At 38.1% G+C, this 27,666-nt stretch overlaps 1 protein-coding gene across 1 annotated transcript in view; it reads left to right on the top strand.

Moving 5' to 3' along the window:
* Positions 1 to 27,666, top strand: part of BMPR2 (bone morphogenetic protein receptor type 2) — a 103,360-nt gene that overhangs the window by 61,387 nt on the left and 14,307 nt on the right. Inside the window, exons 4-6 of the mRNA XM_009809575.2 lie at positions 21,929 to 22,039; positions 22,561 to 22,652; positions 24,629 to 24,859. Of these exons, the coding sequence (XP_009807877.2) occupies positions 21,929 to 22,039; positions 22,561 to 22,652; positions 24,629 to 24,859 (434 nt within the window). The remainder of the gene's footprint in view (positions 1 to 21,928; positions 22,040 to 22,560; positions 22,653 to 24,628; positions 24,860 to 27,666) is intronic.

Here is a 27,666-nt window from a genome sequence, read left to right as displayed (position 1 = left end):
CATTGTATGTCGTTACTGTACCTTCACTATATTATAAGGCAAGGAAGGAAATATTAAGACAGTAATTAAGGGCCTTAATATCTCTTTAAAAAAAAAAGTTTACTTTGAGACAGCTAAGTATTTGGTGCAAGAGGACAATACTGTGCTTCCTAGGAAGTTATTTTAGGGCACTGTAGAAAACAAAGATGCTGAACTGCTGAAGGAGATACAGATGAATGTGCCTGGAGATTTCTAAATATGTATCTCTGTTAAAAGAGATGATATGTAGAGCAGCTAATAGAGGGGAAAAAGGAAAAGTGGGTTTTTCTTGGGAATAATGCTTTAAGATATTGACATAATGATGAAATATTTTTGATTTTTGGCCAGCTATTGACAAATGTGTATTTTCTTGAACCTTCAGTTGCCTTTTCTCTCTGAAATTTAATGCATGTTTAAAATAAATTCTTGTATTACTTATTTTTTGCTGTTTATTTGACTACAGGAAATGAATTAACTGCAGAGGGGGTTGTGACACAGGGAGCACATTGCTACAGATTACTTAGTGACAACATTTTGGAAACGTGTGCTAATTAAGGCTATTTCTTGTGTTGTTGCAAATGAGGGAAAGGTGATAGTATTATGGATTAATGTAGGGGAGAAGAAGTAGAAGTGAAAGTTGTTGCAGGGAGCAAACAAAGTATTAAAGCAATTAGTGTAGAAGGTTATATAGAAAGTCAAGAGAAAGCCTTGGTTTCTGTAGAATCAGTGGAAGGTTTTGCAAGTCACCCAAGATAACTGGTAATGCTTGTTGAGTAACTTCAGTTCAGTGATTCTCATTAGAAATGTATATATCAAAAGCAGAATCTCTTAAAGATTGTTGGTAGCAGCACTTAATGTTTTGAGTTCTAAGACATCATAGTCTCCTGAGATTAAACTTGCATCTTTACTGAATTTGAAAGTAAAGCTTTGATGTGCAATTGGAGTCTCAATATGAAATGTTAGCTGTGAAGGCAAAGCCTACTTATACAGAAAACTGTACATACAAATTTTTTCTCTTACAGAAACATTTATTCAGGAAGATGAAATTGGAATGTTTTACTGGCACTGAGATTGAAAAGTTTTGGAGATGTTTGGAAATGTTTTAAAATTTCTGTTATGCGCCAAACCCACAAAATGCTAAAAACTGTGTTAAATAAAATAAGAACAAACATGTTTATTTGAAAAAGGAGAAACATTTCAAATGTTATTTTTACCAAACCCACCCTTGGTTTTCTGTGAGTACATTCCCTATTGCTTTGTCAAACTGCTGTTTGGAGTGCACTTGATAGGAGAGCTGTACAAGGTAACTGCAGAGCTGTGCCAGCGGGAATTAGTTTTGTGTTATGATTTGGAGGTCCGAGAACTTTGCAAAGTTCTTTTAAAAGATCTGTTGGAATCTAAAAAAGAGCTGTTTGGATGCAAGGTGGGATTTTATCTTTATCTTAACATTGCAATAGTGTATTTGTGAAGTGCTAGAGCTATAACTGCGCTTTGCTTCAGAGGGCTAAAAATGTTTTACTTTAGAGTCCTTAGAGATCTCAATTCTTCAAGTAGATGTGAACATAACTTTTAGCTTAGTCGTTTGATATAATTGTCTGATCAGCATCTTTGTCATCTTTGAAGTGTCCTGCATATTTCTAGTACTACACAGCAAATATTTTATTTGAGTTTAAGGTCTCGAATGAAGTAAGGAAACACCCATTTTCTGAAATATAATCAGTGATTTTTGCCACCTTCAATAATAGTGAAAACCTACTTTTTAAACCAACTACTATCTGTAAATAGGTGATTCATACTTCTTGTATCATGTGCAGTTCTTGAGGCACTAATTTGCATCTCTGCTGGAAATTAGTTGCTTATAGTTTGTATGTTTTATGCACTTCTAAGAGTTTAAAGATCTGCAAATATCTTTGGGTAATACAAATATAGTAAATATATTTTTTCCATTTACTGGGAATGCTGAGTATTGTCTGACTTTCATATTATTGTATTAGAAATTCAATGTCATAATTAGCAGATATCTGTTGTGACAATGCACTTTGGGGCTTTATTGTGAATGTTTTATAGATGCAAGGCAGAAGTAGATCAGGCTCATAAGAATGGGACTCTTTCAGAATGTATTAGTGGAAAATTGGGCTGTAAATAAAAAAGATAGTAGGTAAGGAATTGTTTTGCCTCCTCTCAAGGCAAAATGGAGAACAGACAAGGATGCTATATGTTTTATGTTTTTATTCAGATGCTGCAATATGCAATGTAATACATGTATACAATGTATACAATATCAACGTTACTCTAAACAAATCCTACGCTGCTATTTAACAACCCAGATAATTTCAGAAATAGGTGGGAGCTCTCTGGAAGGCAGTTTGACATATCAGTATGCTTTTTGGGGATGTTCTAGATCGACAGGCGTTCTGATGAGTAGTAGTAATAAGCTTCTAATAATAACTATTCCACCCACCCCAAAAGTTTTAAGACTGGGTGCTGTAAATCTTAACACTTCAGAGTGAGTTAAGACTACACCACCATGGAAGCATTTCTCCTTTGAAGACTTGCGAATGTGGTTAAGGTAACTCTCCTCAGCAAATTACACTGACTGAATTAGCCGAGATACTATACATTGTAGTCATTATCAAGCCAAATTAAAACACTGTTTACGTTTTGTGAATATTCTACTTGTCTATGTCTCTGTGCTTTTTCAAACACCATTTATTTTCACATCAGCTTTGTTGATATCCCCCTCTCCCTGTCTTGTCCTGCTGAAGGCTTCTTGCAGTGAGCAGGAGTGGCAGAAAGGGCTGTGCGCAGGCTTCTCTGCTGCTGCAGCTCCTGACAGAGGGCATTAGCTTCAAAATGCTACAGCGGTATCTCACTGGGCAGGTGGGAGCTGCTATGCTTGCTGAGAACGCTGCTTCTCATAATCCGCGTTCTTCCGCGATGTTACCCTAGCAGTGTTCCTCATGTTTGATTTTTAGCATGGCTCTACTCGTTTTCTTTAACAATGTTGAAATGAATAGAGTTAAGATTAAAAGGAACAAGAACTCTGTGAAGTCCAGTTATAAAGCATTGCTAGGTGCTGCCAGCTACTACTAATAAATTCCCACCCCACCCCATCACCAGTTTTGCCTGTCCCCATTACAATAATGGTGAGAAGGGTCTTTGTCCACAGACTACTGGCATAGTAAGAGGCAGACTTGGGACTGGAACTGTTAAGCGCAAAATGGAAGATCGCTTATAAATATTGGGTCTGGTATTGGCTGTTCAGTACTGTTAAGCTCATCTGCGCAGAATAGTGTTTAGATCATGGAAAACCTTTCATGTCTTTTTCTTGCTCCTTAATTAGACATTTTCAACGTTAGCTCAGCTGCTTTGCAGTCTTACCTAAGTTGCATCCGTAGCTCAGCATGATGGAACTCGGCCTCCTCAGAGGAGACTGAAAGTCCAGACAGATGATTAAAAAATGTTGGCTCTTCAGAGCTGGTCATTAATCACTGTTCCTTTTTGAGCCTTTTTCGGTAAAATCTTTTTCTTTATCTGGAAAATACTGTGATCCTGAAAATCCAATACGTTGATTTCTGGCTCCTTTCTTTATGATACAGCATACAGCGCATCTTCAGAGAGGACACTACCTGGAGGTAAAACACTAACGATATTTCAGTCTGGTGCAATCTTAGGAGCTGTAGGTAAATAAAGCGTTTGGTTTTTAATGATGTGGTAAGTTGTTTCTAAGAACGCTTGAATTACTTTTAGACAAAGTGTTTAAAACAGCTGGAATTATGTCAGTTAGACGTCAGGCAGCTCCTGCAGAGGCTGGTGCAGAGCAGGCTGTGGGCAGAGATAGCTGCGTTCCCCCATGCCGGGGAGCAAAAGCTGTGGGGCAGCACCGTGCTGGCCCGGCTGCTGGGTCGGGTCTGGCTTGCAGGCGCTGCAGTCAAAGCCTGCACTCAGGACTGTGTCTTTGTATATATGCGCTAAATGATTGTTCCTGATGTGATCTGATTTCTTTTTTTTTGCTTTCACAACTGTGCTGTTGGAACATCTTCTACTGGGAGTATAAAGAAGGCTCGGAGCTGTACTTTATATAAGCTATAGTTTGTCTCTTTCCCTCCGCCATATCAGACAAAATCTCTGCATGTGGATGGGTACTGGGGATTAGGGTTTTAAATTTGTCTTCCTTACAAAGAAAGGCTTATGGCCTTTTTATTAATAAAGTGACTGGCAAATTCAGGTAAGTGCCTCAGGTGTTTGAATTGTGAACCTGTGACTAACTCTGTAATTCTGAATGTGAAGTTTCGTAACTGGGCATCTAGCTCCTGACGTGTCATTCTGGCTATAGATGTGTCCATTATTTCTGAAGAACTGAGCTGTTGGGGCTCTTTTGAAGTCTCAGAGATCTGAGGTGATCTTTTGGCTTTCTGGCTAACAGAAACCACGTGCTTGAAAGACTTAATAGAGCATATAGTTCATAGAGCATCCCGGGGAACCAACGCAGACCGGAAAGCATTGCGGCAGCGTGCTCCTGGTCATGTTAATCCTGATTATACACCAATTGCAGGTTTTTTCAAAGCTGTCACTTTCAAGACCAAATAACTCCTGTTGTTGCTGTCCAAACAGGAGATGATGACAATATATTCACTAAAATCTTGATGAAGATTCCCATGAATGTAATTGTGCTACTGAAAGGCCTTCAAGCAAACAGAGATTCAAGTTGATACAAAAAGTCTATTTACATTTGTGTTGGTTATATAACCAAGAAAGCTTACTGTTGTTAATAGGGCAGATTAGAGTGAGCGGAATTCCTGAAAATGTTATAAGGAGACTTATATAAAATATAGAGTTCCTCAATCCATAACTACTTCTGTATACCTGTACTGAGTCTTTCTTCGTGTCTTTTCATTTTAGCTTGAAGTTTTTGTGGTGTTACTCTTCCCAGTCACATTGCAGTTTTGCTCTCTTTCCATGATAGGTTTGGGAATGTTGCTTCCTTATGTATTGAAATAGCTGTTGTTGATGTATACCATTCATTATTATTATTTTTGCTGTTTTGTATTTAATAAATAAAATGAACAGTGCTGTGTTGCTGTGGACACTAATACCTAAGCATTGGAGTTGGGAGACTGAGTGTTGTGTCTATTTGTGTCTGTGACAGAGAGTTTCCCTTGTTGCAGTTCTCATTAGGACTGAATTTGTGATAGGAAATCTGACTTTTAATGCCAGCTGTTAGAAATCTGCAGAATATTTTTTTTCCCTTCTGTGCTTTCAATATCAGAACAGGTATGGATCTTTATAAATACTGAATGTCATCAGATTTATGTAGACACTCCATACATTTCTTTCTCAGAAGTCTGTTTTGATTATCAGTGTTTTATTTTGAGATACTAAGACATTTATTCTGTAACGCATTTGATAATTTGAAAGAAATCAATATATTTATTAGTCTTAAAATCTAACTTACATGAGTTTTACCTTATTTCAGTTAATTTGCATAGTATACTTCCATACAAAATTGATTCATGGAAGAACATTTGCTATACACATACGTTTAAAGGGGAAAAGTTAGAAATTCAATCTCTAAGGGCAAGAAAGGATATTGAAAGTGGGAAATGTGAAGACTTTCTATTGCCTTAGCTTTTTTCTTGTGCCTTAGCTTTTTTTTCTCTTGTTTTAGAGTAGAAAGAGAGATCTAATGTTTTCTGAGAGGTCTGAGGAAAGATTTCTTTTTCTAAGACATCCAATACCAAGTTGCATTGAGACTGAGTTAGGAGTTTGTGATCCAGTTCTTTTAAATTCCTTTGAAGGTTCCGGTGAGATGGATTCAGTGTTTCAGCACTACAGTTTTATGTGTTTATTTTAAAGTTTGAGCCTAAAAAATAATTTCATATATGTTTCTTGGCATTAGGCCAATTATTTCCTAAAAGTTTCTGAAGTATCTGTGGATGACGTTAGACAGCTTTTGACTTTGGCCTGGATTTTTGCCTTCCTTTAGACTGATGGCATGAGGCTCATTTAGAAACTGCTTGCAGGCCTGTAAATATTTTCTTAGACTAGCAAAAAATTATTTGTTCCAGACACTCATACTGACTTCAAAACTATGTATGCTTTGAGCAAAGGTAAGGTATCCCTGCATCCTGTATAAAAGCAGTTCTCACTTTTGTAACACTTGGACAGGAAATAGGAGTGTTGGAGCTGTAGCAGTGAAAGTGATTTTTTTTTTTTCCTATGCCAAATCAAAATATTTCCATTTAACTTTAAGTGATGGGTCAGAGCCCTGTCTATCGATCTGTTCACAAACTGGATGTGTGTATCTGAAGGAATACATGGCTGATATGTGCTCTAGACAGCTGGACCATCTATATGGAGCCTCTAAGATCATTGTTGCTTGATTGTAGTTCTGTTTCTCCCATTAGAGCATTAACTCACTCTAAAAGTAGTGATGTGGGACGCAGAGATAGAGCTTTAAACCCTAGTGAATTAGTACAAATGTTACAAAACACAAGTACAGTTTTTATCTTTAATGTGGGAGGTTTTACTGTTTAAAAAAACAAAACCGAAACAATGCACATACAAAAAAAAAAAAAAAAAAGAAACAAAACCCAAAACCACCCCCTGAACAAAAAAACCAGACAAAATAACCCCCAAGGGTGGAGAAATTACCCACATTCACACCAGCATGAACTCCTGAAAGGTAGATATCTAAACTGCAGCAAATACAAATTGGTTATATTCTAACTGCTGTTCTGTTTTCCTCCATTTCTGTTCTCTGAGGATATAATTGCAGAGAGTAAGGCAAAATGGATGATGCTAACTGAGCCACAGTGAATTACACTTTGCAATGTTCTTCCTTTGAATGCAGGTCCAGACACTGCTGCTCCACAATGCTAGGGGAAAGCAGAGAAAACTTGGTGAAAACTTACTGCAAAATAAATAAAGCACGGAAAACCACCAGAAGTCAGTGATAGATGAACATACAGAAAATATTTAAACTAGTTTTTGAAAAAGTTTTTTAATGACCCTGAATAGTAACTCGAGCTTCTCTGCCTTCATCAGCACTGTCAGCAGATCAATCGTGCACTTGTTAGCTGTGCGGATGAAGCTGGGAAATGTCCACCACCACACGTAGGTTTGGGTGAGCGGAGCACTGTACACAGCCTACGTTAGACACTCCCAGCTGCGGAGCCATTCATAGCACCTTCAGAGCAAACTAAAAATGTGTGTGGGTGAAATAAATATGGACTGTAAACCAGAAGCATTACACATCTCCTGAGCACTGTGCCAGGAGCTCTGGGCACAGAGCTGTCCACGAGCCTCGCAGCTTTTGCAGACAGCGCCTGTACAGGCACACTCACAATGAGAGAGTGCCAAGGAAGATGTGGGCCAACCCTGCTCAGCTTTGGAGGGCTAAATAAGAGACTTCTGTCCAGCACTAAGAGAATATTTAGTGTGTAATGGCAGTGGGAGAGAGTGCATCAGAGGAAAGGTTTTAAATTAATTTGAGATTTCACCTGTATAGCTCAGGTATGCTAACATTATTTTTCCTGGGTTTATAGAGATCAGTCAAATGGGATTATTTTTTTTTTAACTGTTATTATTTTAATTGAAAACAGAAAACATCAAGCTCTACGGTGTGGAGAAAGTTTTCATGATAGTCGTGGGGTGTTAAATAGCTGTTATGAAGGCAATAATAATTAAATTTTGCTAATGGGGAAACTCATAAATTGTAAATCCTTAGTTTCATGGAATATTCCAGAATAGACCAAGTGAAATAAGGTACCAAAGATATCAGTCTGAATAGCTTCTCCCAAATCTGCTGAACTTGATCCTACACTGAGCTAGTGTGTAGTATTATAATCTATAGTAGACTACACAGAGCAAGGAGCACAGGCAAGCACAGTCCTGCATTTAGTAAGAGTCTGGCTGTGTGGTCACCGTGTTATGTTTTCTGCGGAACAGGAGTTTCCTATAGGATGGGAGAGTGCAGCGCTGAATATTTAATTAGCTGAGATCATGTGTCACCTAAATGTTCACCAAAGACATGTTAATTTTACACCTGCCCACTTACATGCTAACTTACGAGTGAGTTGGTAGGTGAGCATAAACTGGTAAATTTGGAGATTTCTTTCTAGTAGCCTGTCTAAGAATTGAAATGATTGCTTTTAGTCACTTACAGTTTCTGCTTAAGCAGGACCTGACAAAGAGCCTAGCACATTCAGTGCCACAGTGATGCCAGAAGCATGACATGCATTTCTTTACTGTGTTAATCTTTTTGTAATCATTGTAATGGGTTATGTCAGTAGCAGTGTCTTATTCCCAAAAGTGCTATTGGCATGATGCTAGCCTGTGTTATGATGGAGCCCTTGAAATGAGATTGGAAAGCAGGCTTTTCCATTCATTCTAGATTATTATAAAATTAGGTACCAGGTAGGTGCTGTTAGCTGCAGTTTTTTTCTTCTGGAGAAGCAAATATGTACTTGTAAATGCCTTTTGAAGTTTGAATATTGGCTTGCAGCTGTAATGTAGCTGTATTTTAATTGCTAGGTAGAAATGTGCTCAAGTACTTGACAATTTGGTATGTTATTGTGGTGAACTGGGCTCCTGGCAGACCTTTCCTGGATTTGAAATCTTACAGCAAAGGGAAACTTAGGAAGAGAAATAGAAAGTGTATTTTGTAAGCATCACAGAATTCATAGAACACTTGGATTTCCTTTTTGAAAGGATGGATTGGGAAACAGAACTCTTGTCTAAAACAATAATAGGATGGTATGTGCTCAGAGGCATAGCTGATGAGGTTACCTGTGAATTCTTAGAAGGGATAAGCAAGGAAAATAAACAAAAGAACCCAACCACAAAACCATAGTGCAGGCTGAAAGTGTAAAGTTGATTGAAGTCTTCCCTTTCAATTGGCAGTCATAAATCCTCATTTTTGTCCTGGTTATGCATTTTTACTTTAATGGAGCTTATAGAATTGCATATTCCTAAATCTCATTTCTTCTAAAAGTAGCATGAGAACGATGGGCAAAAAATTTCAGAAGACTAGTGGTTGGGGGGTGTCTTAAATTTTGGGTGACCAAAGAAGTAAGTATTAAAAGTTGGGCGAGTTTCACAGTGTCTTCGCTGAAATCTGGAAATGCTTTGGTGATGTCCAGAAGAGTAATTTGAAAACCTTGGCTGTGACTGCTTGTATTTTGTGATGTGTTAAAGCAGGAACACCTGTCAGGAAGGAGTCAGTCTCAAGCTTAATTTTATGTTGTTGTTTCACAAAAAAGGTTTCTATTTGTTTAATGGGACTTGAGCTTTTTGCCATTCATTTAACAGGATTTCATGGTACACTCAGGATTTGAGTAAATTAGATTGACAGAAGCCTTCTTTGTATTCCTTTTTTAAAAGGCTGTTTTTCCCATTCTAATTGCTACAGTATTTGTGTAAATAAGTGTCTTGTGAAGATACCAATCTCAGTCTTACAGTTTAATTGTACAGCATCATTAAAACAGCTGAAACCAATACTCAGGGCTGTGACAACTTCAGGGATTGATTTAAGAAAAATTTTTATTACATTGAAAACATCTTTAAAGTAGAACAGTTACAGAAGCTGTATCATTCAGTATGTAAAAGTTTTATTCCATCTGTGAAATTAATCTGGCAATCACACAGATTCCAACATCGTTAGCAAATCAGTTCCATAGGATTATGAAATGTCTCCTCGTGACCTATTCAGATTTGTGTTGAAATATTTCTGGTTTGAAACAAGTTTGTTACTGTAGGGCAGACAGAACATGTTATACAAGTGAAGTCAGCTGTATTTCTCATATACCCACAGTGTAACACGAATTGATAGCTTTGATACCAGCCTTCGTACTTGATTGATGTATATTTGTTTTGGCAGGGGTGTTGCCTCAGCTATCATCCTTCCTCCCCTTCCATGGTCTCCCCCGTTGGCTTTTGTACCCAGTTCCCTGCTCAGCATAACCGCAGCTGTACAGCACAGCTGTCAGGGCACCGCTGGGCTGGAACAGGCACCTGGGAGTAGGAGGCAAGGGGTGCTTGAGCTGGCGCTTGTCCTGCGAGAAATGAACATCAAACGATGTCTGTATTTCATCTGAAATCAAGTACTTAGATCTGTAGAAGGATTTTGCATAAGTGCAAACTAAGAATTGCTATTTATCATTATTGCCTTTTTCATCTTCATGTTATTTTAAAATAATCAGAATAACCTTTGAAGTTAGGGAAGGTACTGTTTTTCCCATTATATAACTGATTAACATAAAGCACAAAGAAACAAAGTAACCTGCTTAAGAACAGGCTATTCTGTATCAGAGCCAGAAACAGAACCCGATTTTCTCTTTGCTTTATATGTCAAGTTCTAGAAAATTTTTCTTTCCTTTAGGAAGAAAAATGCATTTACACATACCTAACGTATGCACTCGTACACGATGCAGTTACCTGTTTGAAGGAGGTCACACCAGCTGATGCCTTGGAAACAAGCTGCATGTCAGCGGAGACTATTGATCTTGCTGGGGTCCTCCTGAGGTTAAAGCCTTTCTTCTCACCGGGCCGTTCTCACCGTTTCAGCTTCTGCCCCGCTGAGCGCTGGCCATGCCTCTGTCTCCTCCTGACTGCTCTGTTGGGCTGGTCAGGTTTCCACAGCCTTTTCTGTCCTTAATTTCCTTCTGCTTAAGGATGGCCCCAAATAACTGCATCTTGTATCTGTGAAGTAGCTTTGAGAAAGAGGTTCTTCCTGCCCAGAAGCCAGCTGAATCTCCATTTAAGCAAGGATAGGGATAGAGGAAAATAGCCCTAAGCTGGGGAGGAGAGAGGGGCTTTCAGCAGGAACCGGGAGAGGTTCAGCTTCTCCGCTGGCCTCCTCTGCTCACTGGCATGGGCACAGGGGATTGCAGCAGGCGGGAGAGCAGTGTCTTCAGTGATGGCGCTGTGCTGGATGAGAGCTGGCTGAGGGATGGGAGTGAGAGAGAGAGACTGAGAGACACTGATACTGACTGAATGAGAGTGCCTAAGGTCTTGAGGAAAAGAAGGGAAGATACTGTTTGCTGCATTCCTCAGGGACCCTGGAGCAAGACAGGACGGGGATTTTTGGCTGGCCCCAACTGCCTGCTTTCTGCTTCATCACTCAATACCTTCTAACAATAATTCCATCTGTGAAATACCTGGTAAGACCAAGCAGTACAGTGTTAGAGAGTGGGGAAATGTAATGATTATTGTTGTCTTAAAGTTACAAAAGACTTTGAAAATATTTTTGAAGTCCTAAAAAGATAATCTGGTAAGTTAGGAATTATATGGCCGTGTAGAGAAGATGACTGGGAAAAACAGGAGAGTATGAGGGAGGATTAATGGGAAAATGGGACATGTACTTTCATGTTAGACTTTGTCCTTCTAGACTGTGATAGGAAGAGCTGGAGCAGATGCATACCTTTTGGAATACCACGGGTGTTGTTTGAATTGGCATTAGCCAGACAAACACGGTCTTTAGTAGCCATGAATGTTTTTAAAATGTCAGACAGGTTTAACTCGCAGCTCTGTAGCACATGCCTCAAATTTAAAATTGCAAAACCTTTTATGTACAAGAATGTATGCTATACTGAGTTGTACTGGAAGTATAGAAAAATGTTCTTGAATTCAAGAAAGTAGGAAGAGCTGAGTTTTAGTACTAAAATAGTTGCTATGCTTGAGGATTACAGTATTAAGCTGATTTAGGACATTAAATCTGAAGTACTATGACATAAACCAGAAGTGTAATGAAAGGTTTTGTCAGAACTCATGCTCATCCTATCTGTATTGATCTTGGGTTTTTACTTGGGCAGGTTAGTTGCATAAAATTGTGCTATAATGCAGATTTTGTTGCATGTTTAGGGAAATTATTTTGTAATAAACACCCCATACAATCATGTCAGTTAAATCAGTTCATTTTTCATCAGCTGTTGCTAAGGTTGACAGGAAAAAAAGTATTCCTGAATGTCAGTCAGAGGTGTGCAGCTTTATTGACAGGGCGTTAGCTCTTGGTGTATGTGCCTGCACAGAAGCACCGGAGTGGGCAGCGCAGAGCTGGCAGCGGGCGGGTGGGTGAAGCAGCATTGCACCTCCCGCACCATGGCTGCCTTCGCCGGCCATAAACAGACACATCCGCCGCTCCAGCGCTCCTCCGGGGTGCACCGAGGAAGCGCCTGCTTGGACAGGCCTGGCCACCGCGCACTGCTGGGGCTTGGCTCAGCCTTCCCACCGAGGAAATTGCTGGCAAGGGGGGGGCGTGGGTTTGTAGGAGAGAGGGGAGCACAACCGATTGGTAGACAGCATTCCTGGCCTTCAGAGCTCTCGAAGACACAAAAAAATGCAGGCATTGCAGGATCATAGCTGCTTTTTTTAAGAGTTAGGGGTTTGGAGGGGTTTGTTTGCTCACCCATGTAAACACAGGCGTTTTAGTGTTTTGATGTAATTTGGGGGGCTCTATTTTTAGTGCCTGGGAACATTACAAACGTGAAATATTTAGCTATTGAGCATGTTGGATTTAAAATAACTTTAAATAGCTTTAAAGAGGCTTTCTGAAGTACTCATTTTTTACCGTTGCAGTATATGCATTTTTAGATCCAGTGTTTTTACAGAGGCTGGAAGAGTGCCATTATATTAAAGCTGGTGTTACCGTTTGTTTTGACAGGGAGGAGGTCCCATTGGTCCAAGATCAATATAAGGGGACAATGTAAATGGTTTTTTCAGCCTTTTTATTAAAAAACATTTTTCTGACTATTTTATTTCAATATAGAAGATGTTCCCAGTATGTGGTTAAGTGCCCAAATTAGCTTTCTGTTAAGCTTGAAGGCAAGGTTGAGGTATATTCAAATGCAGTTTGCCTATAGAAGCAAGGTACTTCTTTTATCTCTGTAGTAACCAAGTATTTATCAGTATATAGTGAACTTCAGAAAGATAATCTAAAATTGGTTTTGTTTTTGAATTGCTATTAACTTTACATACATCATGATTATAAGGGTCTATTCAGTAGTGTTAGAAATCACACCAAAGATGCCCGAACACACAGAAGAAGAGGCAGAAAGAGAAGTTGCGTTGGGTTTTTATCAGCTCAGGAATTACTTCTGTACAAACGTGACAAGCTGCTAATTCACCTCTCAGATCCTAGTCATCAAAGAGCAAGCCATTAGGGATTGCATAACCCACTTCTCTGCCAACGAAATTACCACACATGCTTAATTTTTAAGTTTCATGTATCAGTTCAGCCTTCAGTTTTCAAAACAAAAACGGCGAATCTAATACCCACAGCCTGGCTCCGGATCAGGTGCTTGGTGGCAGCCGGTACCCCAGAGGAGGATGGAGGCTCCAGCAGGAATTCCACCCCTTGACCGCCTGGCCTCAGGGGCAGCGAGGGAGCCCTCCTCTTTGAGACAAAGCCCAGAAAGCTCAAATCCAAACTGCGTTTTCTGACAGCAGATTTTCAAAGAGAGATCTGCCCGCTGAAACTCTGCCATCATGAATGACTGACTTCTGGCTGTAGCAGAATTCCTCTGGAGCATGTTATGGAAAATAAATTTTACAGCCCAAGCTGTATGATGTTTTGAGGCATTCTCCGAGGAGGCAGATGGGATCTGTGATGCATCGTTGCTGGGTCGTGATGTTACTGCAAGTCTCATGAGAGTCTGGTGCTTTCTTACAGCCCAGGTTCCATACAGCGATGTGATTATGTGAAAAATGAATAAAAATTTTAGCTTTCCTGATGTGGAGAAAAACATGAGAAGATGCGTCATAAAGGACACTTCATGACAATAAGTATGTAAGGTTTTATATAAAAAGTTAAAATCAGTCAAATATGATGATGCTAAGTGCAAAGTGGAAGCATACTGGTGACTGTTTAAATCTTTTCTTCAAATAATGGAATGATTGGAACTAAGTACAAATTTTCTGCTTCATCTAAGCCAGTAGACTAGAAACCAGGGATTTGCTTTTAAGTCCAGGGAAAACACATCCGTTTTCAGTTATGAAAGAAAATTGCCTTAGGGTTACTGATTGGCAGGATTATTTTGTTAAAGAATGTTGCACCACCTCCCACAAAAAATACAGTTCCTGTTGTGCTTTTCATCTGTGTGAGCACTGAGTGCTCAGTCCTCTTCCATAGACGTTTCCTTGCTAACTTTGTGCATTCAGGTGCCTCCAAAAACTGTATGTGAAATAGTGTTCCTTACCTTAACTTTGGTTTAAGTATTGAAGGTGGTGACGTTGATAGGTATCGGATATTTACATTTTCTACTATCTTATTACAAAATTTGGATATGGATTTTAATTTTATTAATAATTTGTCAAGCCCTTACAGAAGGATGCAGCCTCACTTCACATTTATGGGCTTATAAATCAGAATTAGGATAATAGTTGTTTTAAAACATGCACCTATAAAAGCTTAGGTGAATGGTAAAAGTTGTTTAGAAAATGCTTTTTTTTTCCTTTCATCATTCTTAGCTATGCATAGGTTTAATGGAAAACTGGCAGTGGATCCTGCTGGCGTTTGTTGTAGAGGTCTGTAGAATAGAACTTTAAGGTGTTCCAACCTTGTAGTTCCAGCTTAACTAAAAATGTGGGTCTAAATGCATTTAGTTAAACTGGTGTAGAAGGCTGTGTGACTGGGATTCTTGTTTGCATATATGGAAGTCTGAGCTATGTCCATGGTATCTAAAAGGCTACTAACATATTGCTTTGTTACAAGTTCTCTGCTTATTTTTTTTTCTTTCACATTTTCTTCCCTGCACTGAATTAATTTAAGATTTACTTAAAATAGTTTGAGTCGTTTTGGTATAGTGTTTATATTGGAGGCTTTCCTGTCATTTGCTCTAGCGTGATGAAGACTGAACTCTCTTGCTGTGGGACAGTGGATCAGGAATGAGGTAGTGGTCAGTTGGTTGGAAAGAAATGTTGATTACTGTCCAGAAAAGAGGAGAAAAAAGACCTGATGAGGTGTTTTGGTTTGGTTGGAATGCGCTGCTAGAATGCATTAAGCGATGTGGGCTTATTTTACCCTTTGTGGAAGATTCCTAGGACATGTTTGATATGTGTAGACAGAACAGATAAACAGATTGTGACTGAGATCTACGGGCCCTTGGAAAAGATTGCTAATTGTATGTGTTTTCAAAGGACCAAGATCTTATCAGTGTCATGAAAGTTGTGCAGGGCCACTGTGAAAAGAAATGCAACTTTAAAAGCAAGTAGAATTAATTATACTTGAAAAGTCACTTTTCCAATCTGCAGAGCATATTTGCAGTCATCTGCAGCTGAAGGCCATATTGCCCCCACACTTCAGCCTTCCATCTCGCGCTGCGTTGGTGACTGAACCGTAAGGTTTCCCTCATGCTTCTGGTCTCATCCTCTGTATCGTTAAGATTCCTTAATGGAAAAGCAACTTCTGCATCAGATTGGCAATGAACATATTGAATCTATCACATCAAAGAAATAGTTGCAGGATGGCGTGAAGATTCCGCTTCTTTTTAAAGCGATCTGTATGGGCACATCTTTGAGTCTCTGTGTAATTTTACTGACTTTGATCCGAGTCCATACAGCTGTAGCTGTTTTGAAGAATCAGATGTTACTGTTGTGCTGTGAAGGTTAAAGGATGGTGTTTTCCTTATTTGTTGGAGACTAACATTGCTACTTACTTGGTGATATGGCAATTTAAATAAATATTTTGGTACCTATCAGCTGTAAGACCACTTGGCTTCTGATATATTGATACCAGAAATTCTGTGGGAACATAAGTAATTATTTTTAAAACTGATTTTCATTATATAAAATAATTGTATGTTTCTCTAAAATGTTTTTATACATTTATTTAGATAATGCTTATCTAAAGTTAAATACACACATATATTTTCTAGAACTATTTACTACTGTGTGACAGATACACAGCTGTGAGTGATTTACATGAAGAGTAGGCAGATTTCTAAAAATTGAATGAAAAGCTTTAATAGCAATATAGAGATCTGGTGGAAATTTATGTGCAAATGTCCTTTATTATATGATCACCCCCATGATATGTAGGATTGAAACAACATCTCAAAGCCTAAGGTTTCATATTCAAACACTTAAAGATTAGAAGGAAACAGCATCATTGCTTTCACGGTTTTAAGGCCACCTCCTTGTGTGTGTTTGTGTTGTGATACAGCCTTTAATTATACAATCAATTTTTTTCCCATGGGATTCCTAGTTTTTCAACATGGTTGACGCTCACTGCCTTTTCTCATGGCTGTCTTAAGACATCTTATCGTAACAGTGATCTCTACGGTGTCCCAGGGAGCTCTTTGGCCATCGTGGTGTAGCACCTTTGGTATAGTGGTAGAGAGGAGTTTTCAGGACTCCTTTCAGCTGCTATAAGGAGGAAACTATTCTTCCTTTTCCTCATTCCCCCTTCCATTCACTTCATACCTTGTAATTTTAGTAATGGTGTCAGGGTCGACAATCTGCTGAGCGGTGAAGTAGGAAATGTGAAGACGCTGCAGGGGTTCCTCACAGTTCGTCAACCAGGCTGGAATATTTTACCTTCATGGCACAAACGTTGGTGCTTGAACTGACGCAATAACGTTGGTAGTGGTGGGTAGTTGATGCTTTCTGTGGAGCGGCCACAGAAGGGAAGATATATTGGGGTGGGGGGAACTAAGGGGATAGCTATCTGCAGGTTTCACAGTCTTTGCTGATGGGAAAGGAAGACACAGGAATTGCACATCCTCTTTCTGGCTCCCAGGGGGGAGTTCTGTAACCTTTACAGACTCTTTTGCCATTGGCTGTTCTTACCTGGTTTTGTCTCGGTTTTCTTTGATTTCTCAAAATGTTCTTTGGTAATAGGATGAATGCTAATTTATAAATATGGAAACAGGCAGCATGCAAAAGAGGCTTTCATTTTTGAAAGTTAAATTACAGAGAAATAAAGAAACTTTTTCAAGCATAGGCACAAATTGGAATACTTTTGCATTAATTAATATTGCAAGCTTATGTTTATAGTGGAAGAGTTAATTTGAAGGAAAAATAGTATTCCTCCTGATGCCGTTAGCTCTGTCAGCATTATTCATTCTGTGTCATTCCTGGGGAAGGTTTGGAAGGCAGCAGTAGACAACCTCCACGTGGCAACATGGAAGCTTAATTTTAAAAAACTAATTTACCAAAGATGTTGCATAAGTGTTTGGAAACTACTATGGCAGTGATGCCCGAGAGAAGAGAGAGAAATCCCTAATGTGGTAGAAGTGCCTGCAGGGAGTATCCAAAGTGCAGGGCTGAGTTCAGCCAGATGACTCACTTCTAGCTAAGTACTAGAAGCATTCCCCTTCACAGTTTGCTCTGAAATACGTTCTCAATTATTTCTGTGTACCTTTGACAAAATTCTTTCTGTACACAGGAGCTGTTGTACTCGGGTTTTTGGAACCTGAAAACAAGCTCTTTATTGATGGTGAGGTCAGGACGCTTCTGGGAACGGTGGCTTGTTGGTTACCAGCTGCTCCCCCACCAGAAGGAGGTCGTCTCTCTTTTAATGAGTCGTGCTCTGTTTCTTTTCCTTATTAAAAAAACCCAAAAAACAAAAAAAACACCCCAAACCTGTTGCAGTATTTGCTGTGATATTTCTTTGTGATGGGATTGGTGGACTTGAGAAAAAAGGTTGACTAGTATCACAATTACTAACAGAAATGTTTCAAGATAGAAGCATGTACGTGCTGGGTGCCTTCTAAATGGCATCCTCACACTGCTGCTTGAAGAGTTGGTAACCCTGTGAGCAGTGCTCTCCCTTTCCTATCCAACTGGGATAAGAAGTTAGCTCTCAAGGCATTTTGGGCCTTACACTGGTTTCTGTTGGGTTTAATTTTTTTTTTTTGGCAGATTTTGTTTTAGATCGGGAAGCCTAAGTGGAAGTTGGAAATAAAAACCTCACATACAAATAGCAGTGAAAAAAGCAAGTATGCTAACCTCTGCTTTCAGTTACAGTAACATAAACTTGAGGAAGTTTTGCTGATAATCTTCAGCGTACAAGCGTGGGTAGAATTTGGCTCAGCAGTCAACTTCTTAATCATTGGATTTTCTAGAGTCTGCACCTAAGTCTGCTCAGCATATGCTTTTTTTATGCTATACATTGTTTTGGGAATAATACTGAGATACTGGTGTTCCCGGTCTGAAGTTTGAAGCCACTGTTGGACAGTTTGTTTTTCGTTCAGTTTGTATTTGTCACTAAAGAAATACCCAAATATTGGTAATGATCCCAAAAACTCAAATGAGATTGTTGAATAGTAGTTACGCGTGTTTACAGGCGGTTCATACTATGACATGACAAAAAAATACTGAAGCTGTAGGGCAGCTGTCTTGTCATTTTAAACAAACTTTAAAAGCAGAGTTCACTGATTTGGGGATGGGGTTGTTAACAGTTTCAGACCAACAAAGTCTTACTTGAGAAAACTTTGTTTATGCTCTGTGATGCACCTGGAGCTACTGATAGGAAGTGTAATATCAAATAAACTTTCATATTGCATTCTTAATCTTAAGAAGTCATGGTTGTTTCAGACAGGACTATAAATTCATGAAAGAAAACATGAAAAGAAATTTGTATATGTGCGTATTTTACATTCTTATTTTAAAAGTGTCTTGCTTAAAGGTCAGTAATTACTTTTATTGACCCATACTGATGTGCCTTTTGGTGAGTTAGTTAAAATGCATCTCCAAATAATACCAAGAGAAATATGGCTGTGTGCGTATGTATAGGTGTATATATAAAATATGTATTATTTTACTTAGAAGTAGATAAAAGAGGAAATGTGAACTTCTGCAAATGCCTTGAGAGGTCCTATCTGATTTTGGCTTTGCCAGCATTTCTCATCTAGGCATTTAAAGGCAAGTCAGCAGCTGGTGTAAAAGGCTAAATATGAAATATATCCAAAGAAAGAGATGGATTGAAAAAATGAATTAGTTAATAAGAGTTTTGTTAAGCTTTGGAAGGTTTTAAAACTGGGTCAATAGGTGACATCCTTTTTGTTCTATTTAAGAAAGATTGATAATCTGACAACATCAAAAGCTATTAGGCCTACAAAGCAGATAGAGGGAAGATAGAAACAATACTTTTTGTGGGGTTTTGGGGGCCATCTGAGCTTTTTGTCATTGTGTTTGGTTTGTTTTGTGCTTTTCTTTTTATGTAGATTTACAAGTAAAAGATAGTAAAACTGTCCTTGCTGGGAAATGACTGGCCGTCATATGCAGCGTTTTACCCACTCATATTGTTTTGAGCTGCACATTACCACTCCATTGAGATGTTCAGTTACCCTTATTAAGAAATTTGTATTTATAAAAGTTGCTCAACAACCTGACAACAGTAACTCACACTGTAGGTCTGACTTGTCTGTTAGAATGTTGACAACATTATTGTAAAATGTTTATAAGAAAAATCGGTTCAAGATAAGCCAATATAAGATTTGTTACGAAACAACTTCGCTTAAAAAAAATGAAAGCATTCTTTCCTGTTGAAGGCCAGGTAAGTTCTTTGAGGTTATCTGGTGGCTGCACAGCTACCCATTAAAGATAAAAAGCCCCCAGAGGGTTGGTCCATCAAGGAACGAGAAAGCAACGATCCTTTTTTCTGCATGTTTTTCTACTGCTGATCGGCACAAAAAGTTGTTATTGGAGATTTTCTAGTAGCTTTCCAGCCTGCATAATGCTACCATTCACAAGCTTCTAACGGGAGAAGGAGCAAGTGTGCCAGTGCAGCCAGAGCTGCTTCATCACCCTGTTGCTCCAGGTGCCCTTGCCTTGGGCCATCCTAGGAGTGGAGGAACAGCAAAATCCTGTTCCAGGGTAGAGGAGGGCCCTCATGATGGAGGCATGTTGTTAACCCTTTGACTGTAAGAAGAACTAAAGTAGAGCAATCAGACTTAGGCATTAGATAGCATTTGGCAAACAGTGGTGGAAACGATTACTGTATATTTAGCAATGGGAAGGTTGTAAATGGCTGCACCCTAGTTGCGTGGTCAAAGAAAATAAAGCTGAGATTATAGCAAAAAGCCCAGCCCCTCAAAACCTGCATTTTCTTAGTACGTGCTAGGCACTATCTTGACCTGATGCAAAACCCACCACATTTAATATATATTTTAAAAGATAAGTCGATAAAATGTAAATTCCATTCACAAAAATATGAAAGTCAAAATTATGATTTCCCTGCCAGCAATTATTCAGCTTCTTACACTTGTGTAATATTTCATATAGTATTGTATGATGTAACAGTTTCCTTTATGATGTTGTGGTTTTTAATATATATGTATGTATGTATATGTTTTGAATTCATAATTTAGATGAGAATTGTAATGTGTATCTTTTAATCTCCTTGTCATGGAGGAGACTCTTCTTCCACAGTACAGTGCTCTGTGGCAATAGCTTGTTTTCTTAGTGAAACTTATTTTACCGAAACCAGTAGCAATGGTATTTCTTTTGATGGAACAAACTTAAATTTGATGGTGTCATGATTAATACAAGCTCCTTTTTATTTGAAGGGTTTATTAGATATGAGCTGCCTGTTATTTTTGGTGGGTGATTTTTCACATATGTACATCACAGCTGAAACTCTCTCTGGTATTTTGTTTTACTAGCTTTTTATTATTTCCTCTTACCATTATGGTTATGTAAAAATGGAAGCCGTTGTCTTTTAAATTTGCTTTCTATTCTTATCTGGTTCTCTTGTGTCTATCCACACTGGGAATTGGAATAAGTGAATCATGTTTAATTTCTTTTAAATGCAGTTCCAGCAAAATGAATTTGTCAGTTTATTCAGCTAGTGTAGACTGGGATAAATTGTATTTCAGTCTCACCTAAAAATTTACCCAATATTTAAGCCTTGTGTGCGTTTTATATTTTGTGGTTTTAGCATAGTTAGGTCTCATTACAGTCTTTTAAGGAGTACTTTTAGCAATATATGAGACAAGTTTAAACATAGTTCCCAAACTTGGTTTTGCAGCCAAAGTAAATGAGGTCTTGTAGTGCCACATTCCAGTGATTCTGACATCAGAGGAATATCTGCAGTAATAAATTTTTATATTTAAGTGGCTGAATCTTTATATGCCTGCAAGAAGCAAGACTGGGGTCTGATGTGGAGAAGCATTAAGCTAACCATTCAAGACACTAAGAAATTTTTTCATGAAAACTTTTTCCCCCTCTGGGGGAAAAAAAAAAAAAGAAAAAGCAGGATACTTATATTTTGACAAAAATAAAATGTTATTTTTTAAAAGGCTTGATAAAATTAGTTATTTAATTTTGTTTAGTGTTTTATTGTTGTTTCACGTTTCCTGATACTGTGCTGCAGTCTGTGGAGATATCTCTGTCTTTTTGTGAATTAAGCAGTGAGAATTATGCTAAAAATTATCTGAGCGCTGACACGAAACAAATCAAAACCCCAAAGTATCTAATGTATGTTGTAGATATTTTAATAGAAAACTATCAGTATTCATCACATTTGCAGCATTATTAGCAAACTTTTTTGAGATTTTCATTCTGGGAGAAATAATAAAAAAACCCCAATTTGTAAAGGTTACAAACCAGATTCATACCAGGAAACTGGATTAAGGCACAGATAGCAGAGCAGGATGGCATCACCTTGGCCTTGTATGGCTGGGCTGAACTTTGCCAGCTAGAAAGAAGATTCACTTTCTGCTGTTGGTGCCTCTCTACCGTGGCAAGGGAAGACTGGGAAAAGCTGCTGATGAATGCGTGCTCAGCTGTGTTTGAGCTAATCAGCTCTTTTGCCATCCCTAGATTTTAAAAGGTAAAAGAGTTTAGTGCCATGTCTTACAATCCAGAGTACAATTTTTTTTCCTCATTGTTGTAATAACAATTACATGTTTTATAGTGCTGATTCTTTCAAATTTACAATTAAATGAGTCTTCATCTTGTTTTCTTTCAGATTCTTCTCATTCTTTTCATCGAGATGAGACAATAGTTATTGCCCTTGCATCTGTGTCTGTACTGGCTGTTTTGATTGCTGCTCTGTTCTTTGGATACAGGATGCTTGCAGGTAGGCTTTGACAATCCTATTTTTTTTAATTGTTCTTTTGAATGTTTCTCATATACTTATATATGTTAAGTTATACTTAATGTCTTCTCCTCAGTCCTTCTTATGTGTTTGTACATAATGCTCCCTTTTCTCCCCTCTGACACTTTATGGTGGTATCCCTTTCATAACATTTCAGAGAGATTTATGATTTCTGCAAGCTGGCATTTTGGGACCCGTTTTTCTTCAACAAATCCTTTGCTCAGCACAGCTTAAGTGAGGTTGCGAATATGCTTTATAGTTATTGCCAGTGACGTTCAAGTATCAAATTAGTTGTGTAGCAGATAGCCTTAAGTTTGTAGCTATCAGCACCTTCACTGCTGATTTTACTGACTCTGAGAAGATTTTACAGGATTCCATTTTACTTGTATTGTCCTTGCCTACAATATGTATTTCTGCCAAGTCCCAGGTAAGTTGTGTTGTTTTCACTTGTAGCATGGCAGTCAAAGGAAACTGTCTGATTCTCTCCCATCACCCTTCCACAGGAGACCGTAAACAAGGTTTGCACAGTATGAATATGATGGAGGCAGCAGCATCAGAGCCCTCATTGGATCTGGATAATCTAAAGTTGTTGGAGGTAAATGTTCAACTCGGTTTCTTAATCTTCATTTTTATTCAATGTAACACTTGTGGTCATATCACCTCCCAGGTATAGCTGCAGAAATAAATGTATCAGTAATCCTGTAATGTTTGGTTCTAAATCACAGTGTAAAGAAGAAATAAAAAGAAAAAAAGGTTACTGCAGTTACATTTTGCCTGGTTTTGTAGGTAATGTTGTTGATACTAGCTAGAACATGTTCTACTGTGAGGCTAAACACTGGGAGGTAATGGGGGAAATTGGAATGTGCTGTATTTCAACATTGCATCAAAAGATCCATCTTTTTGCTTGACATAGATCGCTTTAAGTACAGTATCCTACCGTAGTCATTTGAAATGCTTTAGTAACGCTATTGGAATATAGAATTTACTGCAGATAGGGCAGTATGTTTCAGTAGTGGTGTGTTTATGTATAGTCATTCTTCACAGTGGGGTACTCTCTATCTCCATGGCAACTAGAGGCCAACCAGAACTTTTTACTCAGCTTGGTATTAGATGTACCATCAGAAAAATGCAAAATGTTATGCTTTCAATTGGTATGCTTGATAGAACTTACGGAACTTTTAAAAGCTTTTAGCCAGAAATAAATCAGTAAAATGACTGAGAGAGATTAAGAGACTGGTACTTTTCTTCTTTTTGCCCATTAGAAATCACACCTAGAGATGCAGACTGCAGACGTGCAGTGTGGTCTGGACTAATGGTGACAGCAGACTAATCAGCAAAGAAGCTTGGGTGCCTTCTGCCAGCTAAAAAGTACTTGAGGCAGAGTTTACAAGGGTATAAGGATGTGTATTGTAGAAGTGTGCAAAGCACCAGATTAAATTACTCACACTGATATGCAGTCTTGGAAAAAGCAGCAACTTTGTTGGTGGAGAGGTTTGCTATGGGGTCTTCTGTCCTCTTCCTTAAATCCCAAGAAGCTGGCTCCTCACCCCCGGAACAAATTGTCTTAACCTGTGCTTGCCTTTTCACATCTCTGTGGGTAGAATACATTCTGGGTTTGTACCTTGAAGTGACTCATTGCTGCTTTGCAATCCACTGACATGGAAGGACTGAGAAACGGAAAGTCTGTCTGTTAAAGGATACTTTATTGTTGCAAACTTTCCTGTTAGACCATTTTATCATCTTTAGAAGCATTACTTTTGTAATCTGTTCTGCTTGCCATTTCTTCTCCAGTATTTAAAAAGTAAAAAGATACTGGTCCATGAAATCCTTACAGTTTCCTGTCTAGGTCTTCATGAAAATTATTTGAATTAAATAGATGCCTAAATTCTTATGTAGTTAGAATTTTTTGAGCTTTAGAAACTAGGACTCTTCCTGAAGGTGGTCCTACGTTTTGGTTTAGAGCAGAGATCGCATCTATCTTCAGTTGCCATGGAGATGGGAAAGGCCATTCTGTGAAGACCATCTAACATAGCGGGGGCTAGAATAAAGATTCACAGGTAGTAAGGGATTAATTATTCCTTTCTGTTAAAACCTGTTTACCTCTTCTGGTATCTATTTTGCACTACAAATGCATATATTGTTATTACTAACCTAAAAGGTACAGCTTATAAAGCTATCGTAAACATAAAATGTTTAGCTTAATGTCTGTGATCTCTGGAGTTAATTAAAATTGATCACATAAAAGCTATAAAAGTTTAGTAGGCAAAAGTTTAATAAGAGAATTAGCAGCACAAAACACAGATATTATTTATTCTGTATATAAAACTGCTGAATAGATTATTTATGATTTATTTCCTGGGTATTCAGAGTATAGTTCAATTTAGTAAGATCTAAATTGGCCTTCTATGACAGCATTCTAATTCTCGTTTTCAATACAAAATATTCACTATATTCACTATTTTTTATAGTGTAAGTCAGTATAAAAGTTGGAGTACAATCTTCATCGAGTGAAAACTTGGGTTTTGTCTTAATTTATTATTTAGGGAACTAATTATTTACATTTTTTTGCAGTTGATTGGCCGGGGACGGTATGGAGCAGTGTATAAAGGCTCCTTAGATGAACGTCCAGTTGCTGTGAAAGTATTTTCTTTCGCTAATCGTCAGAACTTTGTCAATGAGAGGAACATTTACAGGATTCCACTGATGGAACATGACAATATTGCCCGCTTCATTGTGGGGGATGAGAGATTCACTGCAGATGGCCGTATGGAATATTTATTGGTGATGGAATATTACCCCAATGTAAGTGCTTCAAAGAAACCAATCGAATTGGTTTAGATTTGTAAGAACAGCCGCATAAAAAGGATGTACTTTAGTATTTGCCAGTGTTTTTCATTGCTTCTTCTTGCACAGTAATGTAAAAATAATCCATATAAATTACAATTTTAATGAACCTTAGTGTGGTTTACTGTAATACCCTTTAAGATTTCCCAGTTAGTGCTACCAAATGTAGTCTTACAAATTTGTAGCTGTAATTGCTCTTGGTTATGGTGCAGGGATTTTTAATCAACTGTGCAATATTCAAGGACAGAATTTGAAGAGAGATAATTTAATAAATTTAAAACTTCTTAGTATTAAGACATTATATCTCTGTTATGGTAGTTATGACCTCACTCAGTAGCTGTAAATGGTGGGGTTTCTTACAATGAAACATAATAGATCCAATATTGTTGTCAAACTGGTTTGTGGTACTATAAATCATGTTGGCTTTTTATCCGATTATCTTCTTCAAAGATTTCTGTGGCATACCATATTTATTTTGCTGTACCATATATTGATGATGTAGGACAAGTCTTAAGGTGGCAGCCTTTTTTTCCAGAACCATATCTTCAAATCTTGTTAGCTAACTTTAATGATTCCATCCCTCAAATTCATTGATTTGAGTTCCTAGTGCTGTGTGTTTGTGTACACACGCATAGAAACAAAAATGTTTAAAAAAATACATAGCATAAATGTGAATTGCTTTCATGAAAAATCATAAATTGTAATGTATGTGGGCGTTATATATATATGAAAATGCAAAAAATTACGTTTCACAATTAACTTGGGGTTTTTTTGCTTGTGTATGGGAACGAACTTTAATTGTTCAGTTAAATATTTTTTTTAATGACCTTTTTGGTCTCAAGTAAGTGAACTTGTATCGTATTTCCTCCAGTGTGTAAAGATGGTGGCTGAAGCTTGATTTGTTATGGGGCAGTAGGACAAAAGCTGCTTATTGAAATAGCAAAAAGAGACAGAACAGTAATAGATAGCAGTAATGATGGCCTGTCTTAGCGTGTTTTAGGCTCTAGATATATGCTTATGTTGAAAGTTAAATGCATACATGTATATAAATATCTAAATATATATGCAAACTGAAGGCAACGTAGCACTTCACAAATATATATAGAGTATCTTAACTGAAACTTTTAAGTGAGAGCACACTTGATCACGTCAGCTTATAAGAGATGGGCATCTGAGAAGAGATTGCAGAGACTAGAAACGACCACAGAAGAAGCTCAGTCGTGCCCACACCAGATGAACAGTGGCAAAGCACGTCAGCTCTGCCCTGCTCTGGCAGAGTATGCTTATTTTGAACTAATTCAGTTAAGTGAAATCAAGCGAGTATTCTGCTCTTGGGAGGGCATAGCATAACTGTCTTAACAGGTGATCTGGTTTTGCTGTTTTCTTGAATGAAAGGATTTTCAGCTGAAATGCCATTTGATTGAAAATTGTGTCTTGTTGCTTATATAAACAGAATCTGTTAACTATCTGATTAAATGCACAGATGAGGCTTATGACATCATATTATCAGATTCTTTCTCAATATGGTATTAAGAACAGCAAGATTAGTCTAAAATCAATCCACTGGTGGTTTGGAAGTCATTGGAAGAAGTGCACAGCAGGTGTAATTAATGCACAGTGTGATCCTTAATTCAGTGAGCAGATGTTCTGCTGTATGTGGAGCTAACAGCAGAAAAGGAAGCCTGCTGTGGCAGCCCTGCTAAAAGGGAATTGCACCATTCAAACTGGAGCCATAAATCTTACTTCAGTAAGGAGCAACCCATACAAGATGTGCAAGTGAAATACTCCCCATCCAAAACATCATTCTCCCTTGAAATACTTTCCTTCTTGGAAATAGGAACACACAAACCAGAACATTTTCACATGGAAAATTTTTCTTGGTGTTGCCTCAGTGAAAGCAAGACAGATAGGTTTGACTCAAATTGTGTTATCATCCAAACATGCCTTCGGACCACAGAAAGTAGGTGGGCAAGTAATAAAAGGAAAGATATACATGTATTTATCAATCAACATGCTTTTCTGATGGTACTCTGAGGTGTGGCAGGTGAATAAGCAGTAAGTTGCAAGGGATGACATAGTAGGAAATACGTAATAGCCACAGAATTGGCCCCCCAGTAGCCAGACATTCATGTCTTTTTAGAACAACAGCAAAATTGTTGTAAAACACATACAGAATCTTGTGATTGTTAAAACAAACCCATCAATTTTATCAAAAGTTATCATCAGAACAAATGTCCCCAATTTAACATGTAGCTCACGACTCTGACGAGAATAATCTTAATTTATAAATATCTCTCTAAATCTTGACTAAAACTTTTCCTGGTTGCCTTTTATATTGAACTTCACTAAAAGCATAAAATCACAGCCCTCAGCTAGCTTAAAAAATATCTGGTGGCTAGCAAGCTTTGCAGCAGAAAGATCTTGAAGTTGGTTTGAGATCTTTATACAGTGAGTATTTCCCAGTCACACAGTGACAACAGTCCTGTGGCCTCCATTAGAATGGGCTGGAATCTCAACCCGCTAAGCCAAGAAAATCTGTTACTGCACCCAAGTTGCTGGCAGTTGGAGGCTAATAAGAGTATTTGTATTTCTCAAAAAGCTTTAAACGATAAGAAAAAAAATGCAAAATTCTTTAACTAATTTCTGAGTGGATTCTCAGGGGTTTTTTTAATTACCAAAATCTATTTGAAGTTCATATAACAGCATTTTAAACAATGAAAAAAAATGCTTGTGTAAACCTGTATGAGTGACACTTAGTCTGTGTT

This window comes from Gavia stellata, chromosome 8 (genome assembly GCF_030936135.1).
Source record: "Gavia stellata isolate bGavSte3 chromosome 8, bGavSte3.hap2, whole genome shotgun sequence".
NCBI lineage: Eukaryota > Metazoa > Chordata > Aves > Gaviiformes > Gaviidae > Gavia > Gavia stellata.
This window is presented reverse-complemented; position numbering and strand designations above follow the sequence as displayed.